We start from the raw sequence: 18487 nt of genomic DNA, 5'->3' as shown, positions 1-18487 counted from the left end.
AGGAGCAATAGAGGTCGTGCCCCTATCTCAGGTAATGGAAGGTATTTATTCAGTGTTCTTCCTTGTACCCAAAAAGGACCTAACCATGCGCCCTGTACTAGATCTGCGCCCAGCGAACAAATTTGTAAAACCACAAAAATTTTGTATGGTAACATTACAGGAGGTAATTCCCCTGCTATCTCAGGGGGACTACATGACAACACTAGACATGAAAGATGCATACTTTCATATTTTGATGCTGCCAGCGCACAGAAAATACCTCCGGTTCATGATAGAGGGCAAACACTACCAGTTCAGAGAGCTACCCTTCGGCATAGCGTCTGCACCGAGGGTATTCACGAAGGTACTGGCAGTGGCAGCGGCCCACCTGCGCAGGTTGTTCATACCGGTATACCCTTACCTCGACGATTGGCTCATAACAGGGGAGTCCTACGAGACATGCTTCTCAAACACCCAGATGACAATAGACCTTTTGTTCCAACTGGGCTTCTCCATCAACGAGAAGAAGTCCAGCTTAGACCTCAGCCAAATCAAACGATTCCTAGGGGCTCTAATTCAAACAAAGGACGGCCTCGTCTTCCCCTCCAACGAGAGGGTCCAAAATATGCTGTTTCAGATCTCTCAATATGTGGCCGGTCGAGAGGTGACGGTACGCAAAGCAATGCGCTTGCTAGGAATGATGGCGTCATTTATTTATTTGGAACCTCACGTGCGCCTGCGCATGCGCCCAATGCAAGAGTGGCTCAACAGCCAGTGGTGTCAGGCCAGCGGACAATGGGACGATCTAGTGGTGGTCTCGCAGGCCTTGGTTCTCTCGCTACGGTGGTGGTCGAAAGAAAACTTGGTAATGGGGAAACCATTCGCCACCCCCGCAGTGGAAGCCACTCTAACCACAGACGCATCCCTCACAGGATGGGGGGGCTCACCTATCCCATCAGACTGCTCACGGAGTCTGGACTCCGGCGTAGCGTCCAAACACATAAACGTATTAGAGCTACTTGCGGGGTTCAAGGCACTAAAAGCCTTCCAGACACACCTACAAGGGAAGACAGTAATGGCCCTCACGGACAGCACCACAGCTATGTACTAGCTCAACAAGCAAGGGGGCACTCACTCTCCAGGACTGTCCAAGCTGTCCCAGAACATCTGGAAGTGGGCTCTCAGACACATGTTCCTATTGTCACAACATGTACCAGAGGAACTCAATCTGCTAGCAGACAAACTCAGCAGAGACTTCCCTCTGCCCTCAGAGTACGAATGGCGGTTACACGAAGACATCGTCTTCGACGTCTTCACATAATGGGGCTTCCCAGAAATAGACCTGTTCGCAACTCTGGAGAACTCGCAATGCCTAGATTACGCCTCCAGATACCCACAGAACCGCTCCAAGGGGAACGGTCTCTGGATACCATGGTCAGGGAAATTTGTTTACGCTTCCCCCCCCGACTCCTCTGCTGAACAAGATAGTGCACAAGATGCACCAGGAACCAGTCACCGTGATACTGATAGTCCCGATGTGGGCCCGCCAACCATGGTTTACGCTCCTGATGGAGATGTCCCTGTCCCCACCAGTGAAACTGCCCTGCCCGTACAACTTGCTGTCACAGGACAAGGGCAAGGCACTACACCCATGCCCACAGAACATGAACTTAGCAGCCTGGCTCCTGAGGTCATAGAATTTGGCCATTTACAACTCCCTCAGAGATGCATGGACATTCTCAGAGAAGCTAGAAAACCCAACACTCGCCACTGCTATTCTAGCAAGTGGAAGAGATTTGTCATCTGGTGTATAGGTAAGAGCATCAACACAGTCCACTGCTCTCCAACACAAATTGTCATTTACCTGACCCATTTACTGAACTCAGGTCTAGTGTTCAATTCTATTAAAGTCCATCTAGCGGCACTTTCTGCATACACCACCTCCAACTTAAGGTGTCATGGTGGAAAGTCCCAGTTATCAAAGCCTTCATGGAGGGGGTAAAGAGAATACACCCTCCGATAGCAAACCCAGCTCCTGGCTGGGACCTTAATGTGGTATTTACCAGGCTCATGGGCTCACCCTTTGAACTCATGCACAAGGCAACTCTTAAGGACCTCACTCTTAAGACTGCTTTCCTAATGGCTATCACCTCCATTAGGAGAGTAAGTGAACTACAGGCTCTTTCTATTCTAGACCCATTCGTAGCAGTTCACAAAGATAAGGTGGTTCTACGCACACACCCAAGGTTTGCACCGAAATTCATATCGAAATTCCAGTCAATAGAACTACCAACGTTCTTTCAAAACCCTTCCAATTTGGGAGAAAAGAGCCTGCATGCACTCGATGTGCGCAGAGCTGTCATGTTTTATATGGAAAGAACTAGGCCACTGAGAAAGACTAATCAGTTCTTTGTCTCCGTGGCAGCAGGAAGAGAAGGAGATGCAGTCTCAAAGTCCACTATATCTGGATGGATTGTTCAATGCATCACTCTCTGTTTCTCTCTTGCTAAGAGAGAACTACCCTTCAAGCCAAGAGCACACTCTACTCAAGGCAGTGGGGCATCCATAGCATTCATTGCAAACGTTCCCCTTGAGTCCATTTGCAAAGCGGCAACCTGGAGTTCTGTACACACCTTTACAAAACACTACTGTCTAGATGCTCACTCTAGATCTGATTCCCAGTTGGGACAAGCAGTATTAAGACCTCTTTTCTCTACTGTTCCTTCTCACAACCCACCTCCAACTCCGGGTACTGCTCGCTAGTCTATGCACAGCATGTGATTCTAAGCAGATTAACAAACATCAGAAGACCATGCATTACTTACCGTAAAAGCATTTCTGATTGTTGTATCTGCTTAGACTCACATGCGCCCACCCTTCCTCCCCGCTCGGATGGAAGGAACATGGACATCTTTCTACATCTCTCTATCTTTTCTGTACTCACTCATGTATAGAAGGCTCCCTCAGGGCAGAAAAAATACAAACGGAGGGACCTCGACGCGTGAGGGATAGTGGGTACACTGCACGTCACTATAGGGATAGTGTTACAGACCCGCCTTGTCGACGTCCCCTTTTCGACTACGAAAAACAAAATGCAATACTCCGCAGTGACCACTGGATGTCGGACTATGCATAGCATGTGAATCTAACTGAATCTAAGCAGATACAACCATCAGAAATGCTTTTACGGTAAGTAATGGAGTAATGCATTGTTTTAATATATATATATATATATATATATATATATATATATATATATATATATATATATATATATATATATATATATATATATATATATATATATATATGGGTTTTGGGGGGGGTTTGGCTTTGGGTGGGGGGTTTCCACCTACATATATGGAAAAAATTGACCTTCACAATTCGGTCAATTGTGAAAAGGTCAATTGTCATTCGAGCAGTTGTAAAACAATCAATTCGTATACAACCGGGATCGTATCTCCCCAGGACTGAAATCTCTGCACTGGCTCCCAGTTGCTGCAAGGATTACGTTCAAAACCCTTTGCATTGTCCACAAGGCCTTCTGGGGCCTGAGGCCTCAATATCTTCAACTCCCTTTTCCTAAATATCTCCCTTCTCGAGCTCTTCGCTCATCCCCTTCCAACTCCCTCCGGGTCGGTCGCTTCTCCAAGCAACGAGTTGGTGGTAGATCTTTCTGCGGCTGGGGCCTCCCTCTGGAACAGACTCCCTGCCACCCTGAAACTTGAGGAGAACCATCTCAGGTTCCGTAATCATCTCAAAACCTTTCTCTTTGCTTCTACTTTTTCTCCTCCTCTCCCCTGCTGACCTCCTGGTTGAAACTGCACTGGTCACCTGGCCACCCTCTGATCTCGTGCCCAGATCCTTCCCACACCAGTTGCACACGCCCGCACTGCCTGCCCGGCAACCCACGCACTCGAAGACTGTTTCTGTATCCCTACAGTCCCACTACCAGCACTTGACACCCGACGTCTGCACTTCCTTGCAGTTGCCACCTGCTGGCCATTATTTTTTACTTTTGTTATTATTCTATTCCCATGTATTGCACTGTCCCCTCCCCCGCACTTTCCGCTTCCCCCATCCCATGCTCTTGCACGATCTGAATGACACCTGGCATAGTAGGATTGTTGTCTGTCCTCTTTGTTCCCCCTCCCTTGCCTCATCGCACCTTGATACTCTTGTGTATAGATGTGTTATAAATGCCATAGATCATATCATAACATTATTTGATCCATGGCAGGTGACTTAATTTCCCTGTCCGGGATCCTGGTTCTTTGCACAATTGGGTTTTTTGAAGGAGTTCTTGGTGAAGGCTAAGTAAGCCCCAAAATTAAGATATGTTTGAGAAGTTGTACTGTTATTTGCAAATATATCTCAAATTGTTTTTGCCACCATGAGCGTTGACATCACATTTCTTAAAATCACCTTTGGGAAATGAGTCTTGGCATATTGAAAGTGTTAGTAATTAACAAGGTTAATTTATTTTGGAAATCTATTAGCTACTCAAGCTCCTCTACCCTTACTTTTGAAGCCTGGCAAATGTTTTCCTCTGCAAAAGCAAGAGTTTGTCATGTAGCAGTAAATCTGTCTTACAGGAAAGGGACCTTCTGAAGACCTTCCGAATTCCAGTTGACACCTTCATCACTTACATGATGACGCTGGAAGACCACTACCATGCCGATGTGGCCTACCACAACAACATCCATGCAGCGGATGTGGTCCAGTCAACGCATGTGCTACTGTCAACACCAGCTCTGGAGGTGAGATCTGACTGGGGTGGCCCAGTCCCCCCCTCCCTTTGTTCTCCCCCCCCCTGCTGACTTACTGCTTTCAAAAGATTTTGATACAGCATAGTTGTCAGCTGCAACATCTGATTGTTTAAAGGGCACAACTGTTCAACCATGTGTGGGACAATACACGGAAGCTGGGGAAGATATCATGCACTTTTTAAATGGTATTTTTCTTTTCACTCCTGTTGCTTCTTTCTGGGTGTTCTATTGCATTTTCATGTTGGATACCCAGCCAGTAGACCATCCTTTGGGAATGTCCACATTTGTACCCTTTAATGTCAACTTTAGACATGCTCTGTAGCCATTATAATATAGTAAAAAAAAATTCCCAGGGAGCCATTGGTGATTGTGTGGGGTTGTTCCCGGATAGTGCCCTCCTCTCATCCCAAGGTCGGTGTCCTGCTGTGTGTTTATCTTGCACAATTTCTTACTAGGTTGTTAGTGTTCGGTGTAGTTTACCTCATCATCCAAAAGGGCCTTCTGCTTTACCTAGTATTTCCCATTTTGGTGTCAGGCTTTATATACTAGGCTACTGATCTCACTAACCTATTCCCAGGAACATTATATCACAGTTGTACATCTAACATGGTTGGGTTCTTATTTGGGTTGCAACATAGTTATTCTTGGTTTTGTTTGTATATGATCAATCACACTGATGCTGAACCTATCTAAGTCTGCACATGTCACTTCTTATTACTCTTAACTGATAGTTGTCCTTGTAAATGTTTCTTTTGGATGGGGTTCAACAAAATGATTATACCAAATAAAGCACCCTCTGCCTGGGAATCATTTATTTTCATTTTTCAAGATTTACTTTTTATGCATAGTAATGCCCCATCTCACCCTGCTAATTTCACATGCACTGCAAACGTTGGCGGGCACTTCTTCCTCCATTTTATTTTTCAGCAAAATAGCAGTTCTAACGCAAAAAAGTAAAATCTATTGGACACTTAGTCATCTAAAGCACAAACACTACATACAGTATACATTCCTAAATGTTCCTGGGACCAACAGTAAATAGCACAGTATCCTACCATCACATGATGCACTAAGCTGTTAAAATGACCCCCATACAAAAAAACGTCTAGTACAGGGCAGTCTCATACACCAGGGTTAACTTTCTTATTTGTAACCCTTACTTTCCAGGCTCTCTAAAGTTGGCCGTTGCAAATGTGACTGTTTGCGAGTCAGCTCTCAGTCCACAATACCGCTGCTCCCATGCACCCGTGACCACAATAGGGGCCTGATAATCTGTTCATCAGAGATGTGTAATGTGCATGAGGATAAGAAATGGAGCTTTGTTTCAATAGATCTCCATCACAACCAGTTCCTCCAGTGTGCATCCATCCCACCTCATGATTGTTTTCATGGGCAAGATTCTCAACATGTGTGAAATTCATGATATTCAAGGTCCCCTATTCTGAGGAGACAGTACAGGGGCCATCATGGGTTGGTTCTTGCCCTAACAAGGGGATCACATCCACCAAATCACAATTGTAAACCTGGTGATCTTTCTTGCTCACCTATCAAATGAGATTGGCTTGCTCCCAAAGATCCTGCATGCCTTATATAATATAGTCCCCTCCTGTGCTTAAGACATGAGAATATGCCCTTAGCCAAGCCCTCTATGTACGATGATCCCTATAAGATGAGGGTTTGGCCTGAACCTAGATATTCAGCCATATCAGTGACTCCACTCGTACCTGCCCTCCAATGCATCTAAGGACTAGCACCACATTAATGAAGATGTTGGGGGTACCTTCAGGAAAGACGATGCAATTTAAATAAGTTCCGCAACTTTTAGCTGTCCAGCATTGGACCCATCACATAGCTTTCACCTGCAACCGCTTTTGCTTAATGGGCAAAAAACACAGCCTTCAGTGTTTTAGAACCAATGTTGAAACGTCGAAAAACTCCTGTCTGCAGATTGGGGAGAAAAGTACTTTTTTTACCACCCAAGGCCCAGACCATGTGAAGGACCCCAGACCCACACGTATTAAAACTCTGAAACCTTGAGGAGCCTCTCCCTTCCTAGAGGATACCCTGTGGCTAAGAGGACACCTGGAGCTCAAGATGAACACCTTGGTCTTGGTGGTATTCATCAACCTTTTGGCTGTACGGTGTAGTCTTCAAATGCAAGCACTGGCATGTCCTGAGGGCAGCCTTCCTTTGTCATCATACACTCCTCTGAACTGTAGGTAAAAGCCAGACCTAACCCCTGCCTAACTCCTATCTGGAACCTTTCCTATTCTCCCCCCCTCAAACCCAACTCTCTCCCTTATTGCACCCCAGCATGAATAGCTTGAATCGGATAGATCAAGCTGGGATCTACAGTGGCCTTACTCTGAGAAAGTCACAGAAGCCTTCCGCTCAGTGTCTGAGGCAGCTTTTAGATTGACGAAGGCTAAGTAGGATTGCTTGCACATTATAACTGCTTAGGTTTCAGTCAACTGTACTTCATGCCTAATGGTGACCCTTTCAATAGCCCCTCCTTGTGCCCCAACTGTAATGTTCCAAAGCTACAGTCGGTGCTCCAACCTCACCAACAAGCTTTTGAAAATGTTTTTGCAGATGACCCTAATCGGGGCGATTCATCTTTTGTTGTGCGCTTTATAATTGGTCTTCGCGACCTCTGCGACTCTCTCTCTATTCTCCCCTCCGGCACGACTCACTCTGCAAGGCACACTCTGGATGTTCTGACCTCGTCAGACCTTCCCCTTTCTATCCCTCTCACCACTCCTCTCTCCTAGAGTTATCACTTTCTCCTCCCAGCTCACCCTCTCTACCCCTCGGGCCAAGCCAACTCCAGCACTCCCACCCACGTTCTCCGTCATCCGACCCATGAAGCGCGTCTCAGTTGAGGCTTTCGCCGCCACTTTCTCACCTCCCTCTTCCCCTCTGGCTGACTCACACCCTGACACATCCCTTTCCATGTTCCATTCTGCTATATCTGATACTCTCAATGTACTTGCACCTGTCATGAGGATCTGCTTTAAGTCCAAAGCCAAGTGCAACTCCTGGTACGACTCAGACCTCATCACCTTCAAACGCAAGTGCAGGGTGGCTGAGAGGAAATGGCGTGCTTCTGGTACATCCTGTGACCTGCCTGCCGCCTGCTCCAAAGGCAATACCGGCTCTCTGTCCGCACCAAGAACAGAGCTCGCATCCAAGCCCGCGTCTCTGCGGCATCTAACAACCCGGCTGAACTCTTTAAAATCTGCAAGGAACTGGGAAATCCTGCTGCATTCTCTACTTCTCCTGTCCTTTTCCAGGCCCTCTGCATGGCTCTGCCTTTTCATTTCATCTCTAAAACTCAGGACATCCTGTCCCCTCTCTCTTCCTCTCCCCCTCCTCCCTCGACTCCCTACTCTTCCTCTGGCCCTTCTTTGGCCACCTCTCCTCCCGCCTTCTTTACCTTTCCCCTGTTCTCCCCAGACTAGGTTTCTAAACAAGTCTGATCTCAATGAAAGTCTCGTCTAAACGGGTTTATTCCTGTTCTTACAAAGCTATCAAGGACCACATCGACTCCCTGGCTCCTGCTGTGGCCGACTTCTATAACCATCCTTCGCCACTGGAGTCTTCCCATCCCCCCTGAAGCACTCCCTTGTGCACCCCCTTCTTAAACCCTCTGCCGACCTGTCCTGCCCGGCTAATTATTGCCCTATCTCCATCCCTCCTTTCCTGGCTCAATCTCCACACTGAATCTGTTGGTTGTCTTCATGATCATCAGTCTGGCTTCAGAGCTGCCAGAAGCACGGACACTGCTCTCCTGAACATCAGTGAAGACCTCCTCTCCAGCTGTCACGCTCACCTGATTCCCACGGAGGCGCAGGACTGGCTTCGAGTGCTGATGCTTCTTCTATGGTGAAGCGCAGGACTCTGAAGATGGACTCACTGGCTCGCAGGAATATTCCCCTGTGCGTGAAAAGGGAGTATTACCTACTGACGGAATAAAGCTCAAGCCTCCCACTCCCTTCCAACCCTCCACGATACCCTTCCTCGATTCCCCGTGAAGTCTCACCTTAGGGTCTGGAAGGATGAGTTCTCATCCTGCTTCTGATGCAGGGGCGCGTTGAAACCCAGTTACTTCACTGGATTGAGGTTTGATGGGAGTTCACATAAGCTTGACTTTTCAGGTAAGGCGCTGTAAGAGTTCTGTAGCAAGTTCAAAAGTTCAAGCTTAATAATAATGTTCATTGTCTTTTTGCAGCAAGCGCTAACACTTATATCTTTTTCCCGTTGGGGGCCGGGGTTCGGAATGCCGGAGATATGGCGTCGACCCGAAGTGAAACGTGCAGTTCCAGTAAATAACAGGTAAGTTCTGGATGAGCGTTCGGGTAATGTCTTTGCATTCGCTCATTCTATGTCTGTCTTTTTTCCCCATAGGGGCCGGGGTCCGGAATGCCAGGAAGCGGCAGGACCCGAAATGAAATGGGAATGACCCAACAGATAAGTCTTAGAAGGAAACTGAGCTTTTCCTATTCCCTTCCTTCTCTCACCTTGTGTTCTTGTTTTTTTCTCTCTAGGCTCTGGGAAGTGGCTGCGGATCCGGATGATCGCTGCTCAAGATGGAGGTGCCCAGGAAAGAAGAGTGAAATGCAGCGCTGCAGCGATCGAAGCGAAATGCTTTTAAAATGATGTCTTCCCTTTCAGGATCGTCGGTGTGAAGTCTCCGTGATGCAGCTTTAGCAGGTAAGGTCTTCTTTCTTTCCAATTCTCTCTTAGCAGGTGACCCAGGATGCTGACAGGCGTGGCTGAAGTCCAGATGCAGGAGCTGACACGGTGAGCGTCCAGCTGCGAGGAGAAGAACAACGCGAAGCTTGAGTTGCTGATCGGGCGTGGTTTACATAGCTTTGGAAGAAGTTCCTGGTATGTATCCTTCCACCGATCAGGTATGTATCCTTCCCCGACCACACCCAGGGGAAAGTAGTTCCACAGGTAAAGTAGTTCCATTCAGGCCTCAAGAGGGCCTGGATGTAGCAGCATGGTCTGCATCAGGTAAGTGCACCTTAAAACACTTGAACACATGTCTAGCTTTTTGAGCCTGGCGCCTAAGGCGCCAGGACAGGGGTCCAACATGAGCCTGGCGCCTAAGGCGCCAGGACTGTGTCCAAAGGGCCCCAGCTTGGGCCCGCTGGCACTTCCCTGGGGGAAATGATGCCTGCCTCTGCGGTTGCTGGGTCGGACCTGGCTCCTTGGAGGTAGGCATCATGACACCAGCCTTGATTCCAACACCCCCTTCGTCCTCATCTTGCTTGATCTCTCCTCTGCCTTTGACACAGTCAACCATGCCATCCTGCTCAACCGTCTCCGTGATAACCTGGGTATCACCGGCCATGCCCTGGCTTGGCTGGCTTCTTTCCTCTGATCGACCTTCCCAGTTCCAACTTGGGTCCTTCCTCTCCTCTATCTGTACCTGTGGTGTTCCCCATGGGTCTAACTTCTCTCCCTGGCTGTTCAACCAATACCTGGCACATCTTGTCCACCGCATTGCTGCTCTGTAATGATATTTTATGGCATTTGTAACGCGCCTATACACAAGTGTTTCAAGGCGCGACGAGGCAGGGAGGGGGGAGCAGGGGGAGACAGACAACGATCCTACTAGGCCAGGTGTCATTCAGATCGCACAAGTGCATGGGTAGAGGGGAAGGGAGAAGTGCAAGGGGGAAAGGGAGAGGGGAAAGTGCAGTACATGGTTAGTAAATACAAGATAAATAATAAGGGCCAGCTGGTGGCAAGTGCAAGATGAGTGCAGACAAGTGCTGGGAAGGGGGGGCTGTAGGGATGCAGAGACAGTCCCGTAGTGCAGGGGTTGCCAGGGGGGCAGTGCAGGGGAGAGAGGCTGGGCCATGGACCGAGCTTGGTGAGTGGCCCAGTTGCAGATTCAGTGCAGATTCAGTGATTTAGCAGGGGAGAGGGGGAGAGAAAGCATAAGCAAAGAGGAAGGTTTGTAGTTGCTTCCGGAACCGGAGATGGTTCTCCTCAGGTTTCAGTGAGGCAGGAAGGCTGTTCCAGAGGGAGGCCCCTGCTGCAGAGAGAGATCTCCCCCCAACTCGTTGCTTGGAGAAGCGGCTGACCCTGAGGGAGTTGGAGGCATATGAGCGAAGAGCTCGAGAAGGAATCTATTTGGGAAGAGAGAGTTGAAGGTATTCTGGCCCCAAAAGGCCTTGTGGACAATGCAGAGGGTTTTGAACTTAATCCTCGCAGCCACTGGGAGCCAGTGTAGTGATTTCAGTCCTGGAGAGATACGGTCCCTGGGCTTGAGGCCAAGGACAAGTCTCGCAGTCCTGTTCTGAATGAGTTGCAGAGGGCGGAGAGTAGAGGCAGGCAGATTTAGAAAGATGCTGTTGCAGTAGTCCAGCTTCGAGAGAACCAGGGCTCAGGAGACAGTGAGCTTCTGGGGGAAGGAGAGGAAAGGAAGAATACCTCTGAGGAGGTGCAGCTGGTAGTGTGACTTCTTAGAAACATCAGAAATGTGAGGAGAGAAGGAGAGTGTGGAGTTGAAAATGCCCTGAGGTGTTTTGCCTTGCAGGAAGAGGGCCAAGAGAGGCCGGCCAGAGAGCTGCATGGAAGGAGGGAATGGGTGTGCCGATGGGTAGAATCTCAGTCTTACTGGCATTAAGGCAGAGGTCGTTGGCGGCACACCATTCATGGATAGCAGAAAGACAGTCAGAGATGAGTGAAGGAGAAGAGGAGGCTGAGAGTAGCCTGAAAATGAGCTGTGTATCATCCGCATAGCACTGAAAGTTTGGGCAGAGAGCGGCGATGTGGTGGGCAAGGAGTGCCAGATACTGGTTGAAAAGCCAGGGAGAGAGGTTAGATCCCTGGGGGACACCACAGGTAGAGAAATAGATGTCAGAGAGGAAGGACCCCACTTGGACCTGGGAGGGTCGATTGGAGACGAAAGAGGTCAGCCATGCCAGGGCCTGACCAGTGATACCCAGGTTATCACGGAGACGGTTGAGCAGGATGGCATGGTTGACAGTATCAAAGGCAGAAGAGAGATTGTGCAGAATGAGAACACACAGAGTGTTAGAGTCAAGGTTCGAGAGCAGGTCCTCACGGATGTTCAGGAGAGCAGTTTCTGTGCTTCTGGCAGATCTGAAGCCAGACTGATGGTCATTAAGACTACCAACAGATTCAGCATGGAGCTTAAGCTGGGAGATGGCCAGTTTCTCCAGGAGCTTGCCCAGGAAGGGAGTGATGGCAATTGGGCGATAGTTAGCCGGGCAGGAGGGGTCGGCAGAGGGTTTCTTAAGAAGAGGGTGCACAAGGGAGTGCTTAAGGGGGGATGGGAAGACTCCAGAGGCAAAGGAGTGATTGCAGAAGTCAGCCAGGGCAGGAGCCCTGGAGTCTATGTGGTCCTTGATAGTTTTGGAGAAACGGGGATGATCCTGTTTTGACGAGACTTTCATAGATCGGACTTGTCTGGAAACCTCGTCAGCAGTAAAAATGGGAAAGGCAGAGAAGGAGGGAGGAGGGATGGCTGCAGAAGGGCCTTTGGAAGAGCAGGGAATAGGGGGGGGAGAGAAAGTGAGGACAGGATGTCCTGAGTTTTTGAAATGAAGTGAGGTGCCAGTGCTGTGCAGAAGGACTGGGAGGGGACAGGAGAGGAAGAGACTGCAGCAGGGTTGGCCAGCTCCTTGCAGATTTTAAAGAGTTCAGCTGAATTGTTAGATGCCGCAGAGATGCGGGCTTGGATAAGGGCTTGGCCCCATCTTCCAGTGCTATGCGGATGACACTCGGCTCATTTTCAGGCTACCTCCAGCCACCTCTTCTCCTTCACTCATCTGACTGTCTGCTATCCAGGACTGCTGTGCCGCGAATGATCTCTGCCTTAATGCCAGTAAGACTGAGATTCTCCTCGGCACACCCGCTCACTCCTTTCCTGCCAATCTCTGGCCAGCCCCTCTTGGCCCGCTTCCTGCTCCGACCGGCAAGGCTAAAAACCTTGGGGTCATCTTCAACTCCACACTCTCCTTCTCTCCTCACATCTGATGTCTAAGTCACACTACCAGCTGCACCTCCTCTTCCTTTCCTCTCCTTCCCCCAGAAGCTCACTGTCTCCAGCTCTCTGGTTCTCTCTAGGCTGGACTATTGCATCAGCCTATTTCTAAATCTGCCTGCCTCTACTCTCCGCCCTCTACAACTCATCCAGAACAGGACTGCGAGACTTGTCCTTGGCCTCAAGCCCAGGTATCATCTCTCTCCAGGAGGATTAAGTTCAAAACAATCTGCATTGTCCACAAGGCCTTCTGGGCCTGGGGCCTCAATACCGTCAACTCTCTCTTCCTAAATATCTTCCCTCTCGAGCTCTTCGCTCATCCGCCTCCACTCCCTCAGGGTCAGTCGCTTCGCCAAGCAACGAGTTGGTGGTAGAGCTTTCTTCGGCTGGGGCCTCCCTGAAACTTGAGGAGAACCATCTCCGGTTCCGGAAGCACCTTTAAAACCTTCCTTCTCTCCCCTCATCCCCTGCTGAATTCCTGGCTGAAACTGCACTGGTTACCTTGCCACCCTTCTGATCTGGCAACCCCCGCACCTGGGAACTATTTCTGTATCCCTACAGTCCCCCAACCAGCACTTATGCCTGCACTTACCTTGCACTTGCCACCAGCTGGCCGTATTTTATCTTATTTATTCTATTATCCCATGTACTGCACTTTCCCCTCCCCCCTTTCCCACGCACTTTCCCCCTTCCAATGCACTTGAGCGATCTGAATGACACCTGGCCTAGTAGGATCGTTGTCGGTCTGTCCTCTGTTCCCCCTCCCTTGCCTCGTCGCGCCTTGAAACACTTGTGTATAGGCACGTTATTATCATGTACTAAATGTCTTGAACCTTGTTTGAGGTGGCTTAGCAAAGAGTTGGAGAGTGTCTACATGCCAGAAATGTTACTTCTGAGATGTGTAGTATGTCCAGTTGCCACAGTATCCGCTGACAAAATCAAATTTAAATATAAAACACCAAATGAACAATATAAATTGCATTTTCCAAATTACAGGTGAACGAAACCTAGAGAGAAAATATTCAAAGTGAGCATGGAGAGAAAATATTCAAAGTGAAACTGCGACTAAATTAAAAAAAATACTTTCAATTGTTAAAATGGAACCATGCCTAGCTATGTCTTCAGTTTCCAGACTTACTAATAACTAGATGACTTAGTCGTAGGTCTTCAAAAGTGCCTTTTGGTGCAAATCCCGACTGTTGAGCAGCATTCTGACCTTTTGTGGGAAGCCATGTCCGTTTACTCTAGGTTTGTTATATTTGGTGTGTTTGCCATCCAAAAGGTCACATTGCCTGGCAAAAGCACCTATTTGGCCACCAATATGTTCATTGCCCCAGAAAATCCTATGTGGATCACTGATGAAGTCCCGTTCAAATGTTCTTTTTGTATTGTGCACCGTATGAATGGCCAATAATGCTTGAGATTTTGAATGTTCCCGTTCTGTCGCTGGGGTGTCAGTTTGAGTTGTTGGATTCCGTCACCCCTATCAGAAATCCACTTCCAGAGGCTGCCGTTCTCTCATCGTTCAGTCCCACACTAATTGTTGCCGAGGCCTAATCACTGACAGTCGGTGACACTGACATGCCTAGGGTTTTGGTTTGAAAAATGGCTCAAATATGGACAAGCAGTAGTACTAACATGAATACAAAATCATAAGCCTAATGCACTATCCGTATGCTTCTCACTGTGTAGACTTGTATGTAAGGCCATGCTATGTGAGGCCAGACTTTTTCAATTATTTCTTCTACTTTGCCTCTTCTTAGTAACTGTGGTGATACATTTTGAAGCTTGGCAAAGCTACTGATGTAGAATCCCAGTGCAATCCAACCATTTCCTTGCTCGCTGCACCGCTGCATGTCGTAGATTTCAGCTTACCCATCATATCCTGAAATAATACATAATGTGTGCCAGAACAATCCTCTGGTTTATAGTTTCAAAAAAACAAATCTTATATTTGTTCAGGGGGTTTGTTCAGTCTCTATATTGACCAGATGTGTTCATGAGTTTTAAATGATGGACTTTTTTTTTTAATACTAATAAAATGTACTGAACAAATAAAACAAGGTGGTCTTTTTTTTTTTTTGTTTTTTTTTTCTTTCCCTAAGGCCGTTTTTACAGATCTCGAAATTCTGTCTGCAATTTTTGCCAGTGCAATACATGATGTCGATCACCCAGGCGTATCCAATCAATTTCTGATCAACACCAGTGAGTCCAAGTACTTTTCTTTGATTTCATGTTTAAAGTTTGTTTCAGTCTGTAAGGATATTTATTCTACTGGTTTCTTGCATCAGGCTTACTGCTATTTTGTCACGCTGCAGTCTGGGATCCACAGTTACAAATGGCCAGAATTCAGAAACGATTGGAGGAGCGATAAAATGGGTTTCCTCGTGAGATCACTATCAAGGAAAGACTTATGGTCTCTGATAAACTAAAAGTGCACCTCTAATTCTAGCACATGTGCTGCCACTTCTGGAGGCAGCATATGTTTCCAGTTGATTCCGTGTATAGTGCAAGAAGCATTCTGCAATAGGGTCTAGCGTGAGAACACGTACTGCTGAAAGGTCAGGGCAGTGGTGTGCTGGAGTTCCCATTCTGCCTGCAACTCAATTGTAAGATCCTTTTGCTTCTGTTGGTTTTCCCCTTATGTTGTAGAGCATTGGTCTGCCAGTCATCACCTAATATTCTCCAGCTCCGGCAAGTGTTCTTCTATGAGATTTTGCCCAGCACTGTCTTTCTTCACAGAAACCCTTCCCCTCAATTGTATAGCAACAAATGGAGGCCTCCACCAGATCTTGATATTTTAGTAGCACCGTGCAAAGGCTGGGACAAAGTATTGTCTAGAAAAAAACAAAAGTGACTCGTGCCCAAACTTGAACGGACGCAGAACTGAAAACTACTGAAGAAAGTTAGTAAAAACACATTCTGCTACTTCCACGCAGAACATTATCCTGCCATTCCCAGATTGCAGAATTAGATTGGTTTTCTATCCCCTCATCACGTGGGCAAAAATATGCCAAGTTCGGTCTAGGAAAATATGTAGACTATCACTAAAATCAACATAAAGCTTTTATTTGGAACGGCTCCTAGTTTGAAATATCACCATGATCAATTCAGCAGTGCAAATGATGTAATGCTAGTTTATTACATATCTAGCACAACCTGTATTAAACATTCCACACACGTCTACATCATTTCCATCTCAAACCTGCAGTCTTCCATGATAATCCTGTCGGATAACCAGTAAGATTTACGCTGCCTCATATATGACAATGCTGCTTAAAATAATATGGGGGAATGTATCTTCCAGTTTTTTCTATTTGATCAATGGTGTATCAATTTAGTCCTCAATTTTGAATTTAACATCCTGCGTTTTTATTTGACTGCAGACTCTGAGTTAGCGCTCATGTACAATGATGCCTCAGTCTTGGAAAATCACCACCTGGCTGTTGGCTTTAAGCTTTTGCAAGAAGAGAACTGTGACATCTTCCAGAACCTGACCAAGAAGCAGCGTCAGTCTCTCCGCAAGATGGTCATTGACATGGTGAGGAATTACTATTTGCACGTCTGTTTATTAATGGGTTGTTTGATCTTTTCCCTCAGATACAACTTGAGATTTCAAATCCATTCTCCAAACTATAGTTTCATTATGTTTGCAGCTTCTCTCTAAAGTATTATTTACGTGTTGGTTGTACGTCACTGGGTCTTTGATATTCAGTCCTAGGGCCTCATTACAATGTTGCCTGTCTGGAAACAAGGGTGCTGGTAAGCAGCACAATACCGGTCTGCCTGCCTGAGCCGCTGTGCCTGACCCTAACCCTGTCTGTCCCAGCGGTCAAGGTAGGCAGACTTGTCACAGGAGCACCGCCACCGTTGCTGACGGTGCTGGTGCTCCTGTTTCCCAACTCCCATGGAGTCCTATAAGATACCGTCCAGGGTATACCTGCGCCCTACGGCTGCCAGACCTCTAATAGCCTGGTGGCACTGGGAAGTCCGGGGCCAGTAAATTATTACGGGTCCAGCAGCAACCCGCCGGTAGCACCGGCAGGGTTACCACCGGACCTGTAATGAGGCTGATGGTCTCCTTCACCTTCCAATACCAGCTCCAGTATTTGGTGTCTTGAATTGGGTTTTCATTCATCTTCGGTCAAATCTTGAGAGTTGAGGGAGAAGGGAATATGTGATGGAGAGCCCTGCCGCAAGTGTTTCTGAAAATCTTGATACACCAGAAGTTGCCAAAATGTCAGACAAAGCAGTGTTTGATAAATAACAAAGTACACCCATTCGGCATGAGCACTACAAATAGCCTGGAAGCCCACTAACGCTAGTGGGAGACTGCTCCATAAATTCAATAGCTGAGTGACCCTAAAGACACTTGTGTGAGAGGTAAATTCATTTTGTAGCTTCCTGTTGTGTATAATGTCCACAGCCTATTCTCCCACCATTCACTGACACCTAACAGTAACTGTCCAGGTTATCCCTGCCTTAGTGGGGGACTCCCTCTTTCTTAAGCCAATACAAGACTTCCCTGGGTACAATCGGCATATTTACCTCTCCAATCTATCTTCCCCCGCTAGCGTAGAAGCTGCATGCCCATTTTAATAGAGGACAGCAGATGAAAAACAGTGTAAGCCTTTCTTCTCAACACCCCACCCAGCCTATCATTCAGTCCCAGTCTAATCGGTTTCGAATTTGTGGTCTACCTCTCTGCAAACTGAGTGGAAACCTTTGGTAGAAAGCAGATAGTTGGGGTGTGGGGGCTAGTACCAACACTTCCTTCCACTCACAATCAGTTGCTTTCAGTTCAGATTGCTGTTATGTCTTTAAGAAGTCAATATAGGAGGCAAACTTAACTTGTGAACTGCTCTGACGATGGTACAGGCCTTTTATTTTATTCATGTATATTGCGCTTTAGGCCTATATGGAAGCGGGCCCAAATACAAACAATAATAACCATCAAACCAACAAAAACAATCAATCAACACAAAAATGAAATCCACAATATTTGGGCCCAAAAACAACTAAGGTAAAAAATACAGAAATGCATGACAACATGACTGTTTGCAGTGAGAAAAGAAGGGAAGACTTCCACAGAAACAAATGTATCGGCAACATGTGATGTTACAGGGTAGATATAGATATCCTTGCCTCAAGTTGGATGATGTAATTACCCAGTTTTTACTAATGCTCAAGAAATGGGGAAGCTTACTTTTACCGCATCCAATGACAATATAGTCTCTATTATGAGAACACCATTCTTCAATCTGTAGTCTGGCAAAATTTCAAGTCGTACGATCTTATAAGCCATTTCTCAGTTTCAGATGCAAACAGGCTAGAACTTTCGTTCTTAACTCCTCTCTGGGTTCATTTCTCAATGGCCTCTCCACATTAGTAATAATTAAGTTCTTCTTATTCTGTACTAAGTCACATTTTATTTTTACGGTGTGCGATGGCTGACATTTGAGCTGTTCTTAAGGGAAGATCCCTCAGACTGGCAGATCCAGTGCCAAATTCGGTTACACTGTTAAACTTGTATGGAACTTTGCAAGTTCTCATGATTGACCTGCCAGATTTAACGATGATGCTGGCGGGAGAGATGAAGATGGAGAAGAAGCATTCTCGCCCAGCCATTTCTTTCCAGTAGATGCAGTAGTTCGAGAATGATTGTCCACCAATGTCTGGGGACCCTGGGACTCCTGGGTGACTTTTGTAAGCC

General features: G+C 47.2%; 1 protein-coding gene across 6 annotated transcripts in view; it reads left to right on the top strand.

Annotated features, from left to right (window-relative positions):
• The window catches only part of PDE4C (phosphodiesterase 4C), a 1504034-nt gene that overhangs the window by 1431497 nt on the left and 54050 nt on the right, over nt 1-18487 (top strand). For all 6 annotated transcript variants that reach the window (XM_069649259.1, XM_069649258.1, XM_069649260.1 and 3 more), the window contains 3 exons: nt 4575-4739; nt 14880-14979; nt 16161-16315. In XM_069649259.1, the coding sequence (XP_069505360.1) occupies nt 4575-4739; nt 14880-14979; nt 16161-16315 (420 nt within the window). The remainder of the gene's footprint in view (nt 1-4574; nt 4740-14879; nt 14980-16160; nt 16316-18487) is intronic.

This window comes from Ambystoma mexicanum, chromosome 1p (genome assembly GCF_040938575.1).
Source record: "Ambystoma mexicanum isolate Mex_15411 chromosome 1p, UKY_AmexF1_1, whole genome shotgun sequence".
NCBI classification, from domain to species: domain Eukaryota; kingdom Metazoa; phylum Chordata; class Amphibia; order Caudata; family Ambystomatidae; genus Ambystoma; species Ambystoma mexicanum.
Note: the sequence above shows the minus strand (reverse complement) of the source record. Positions and strands in the feature narration are given on the sequence as shown.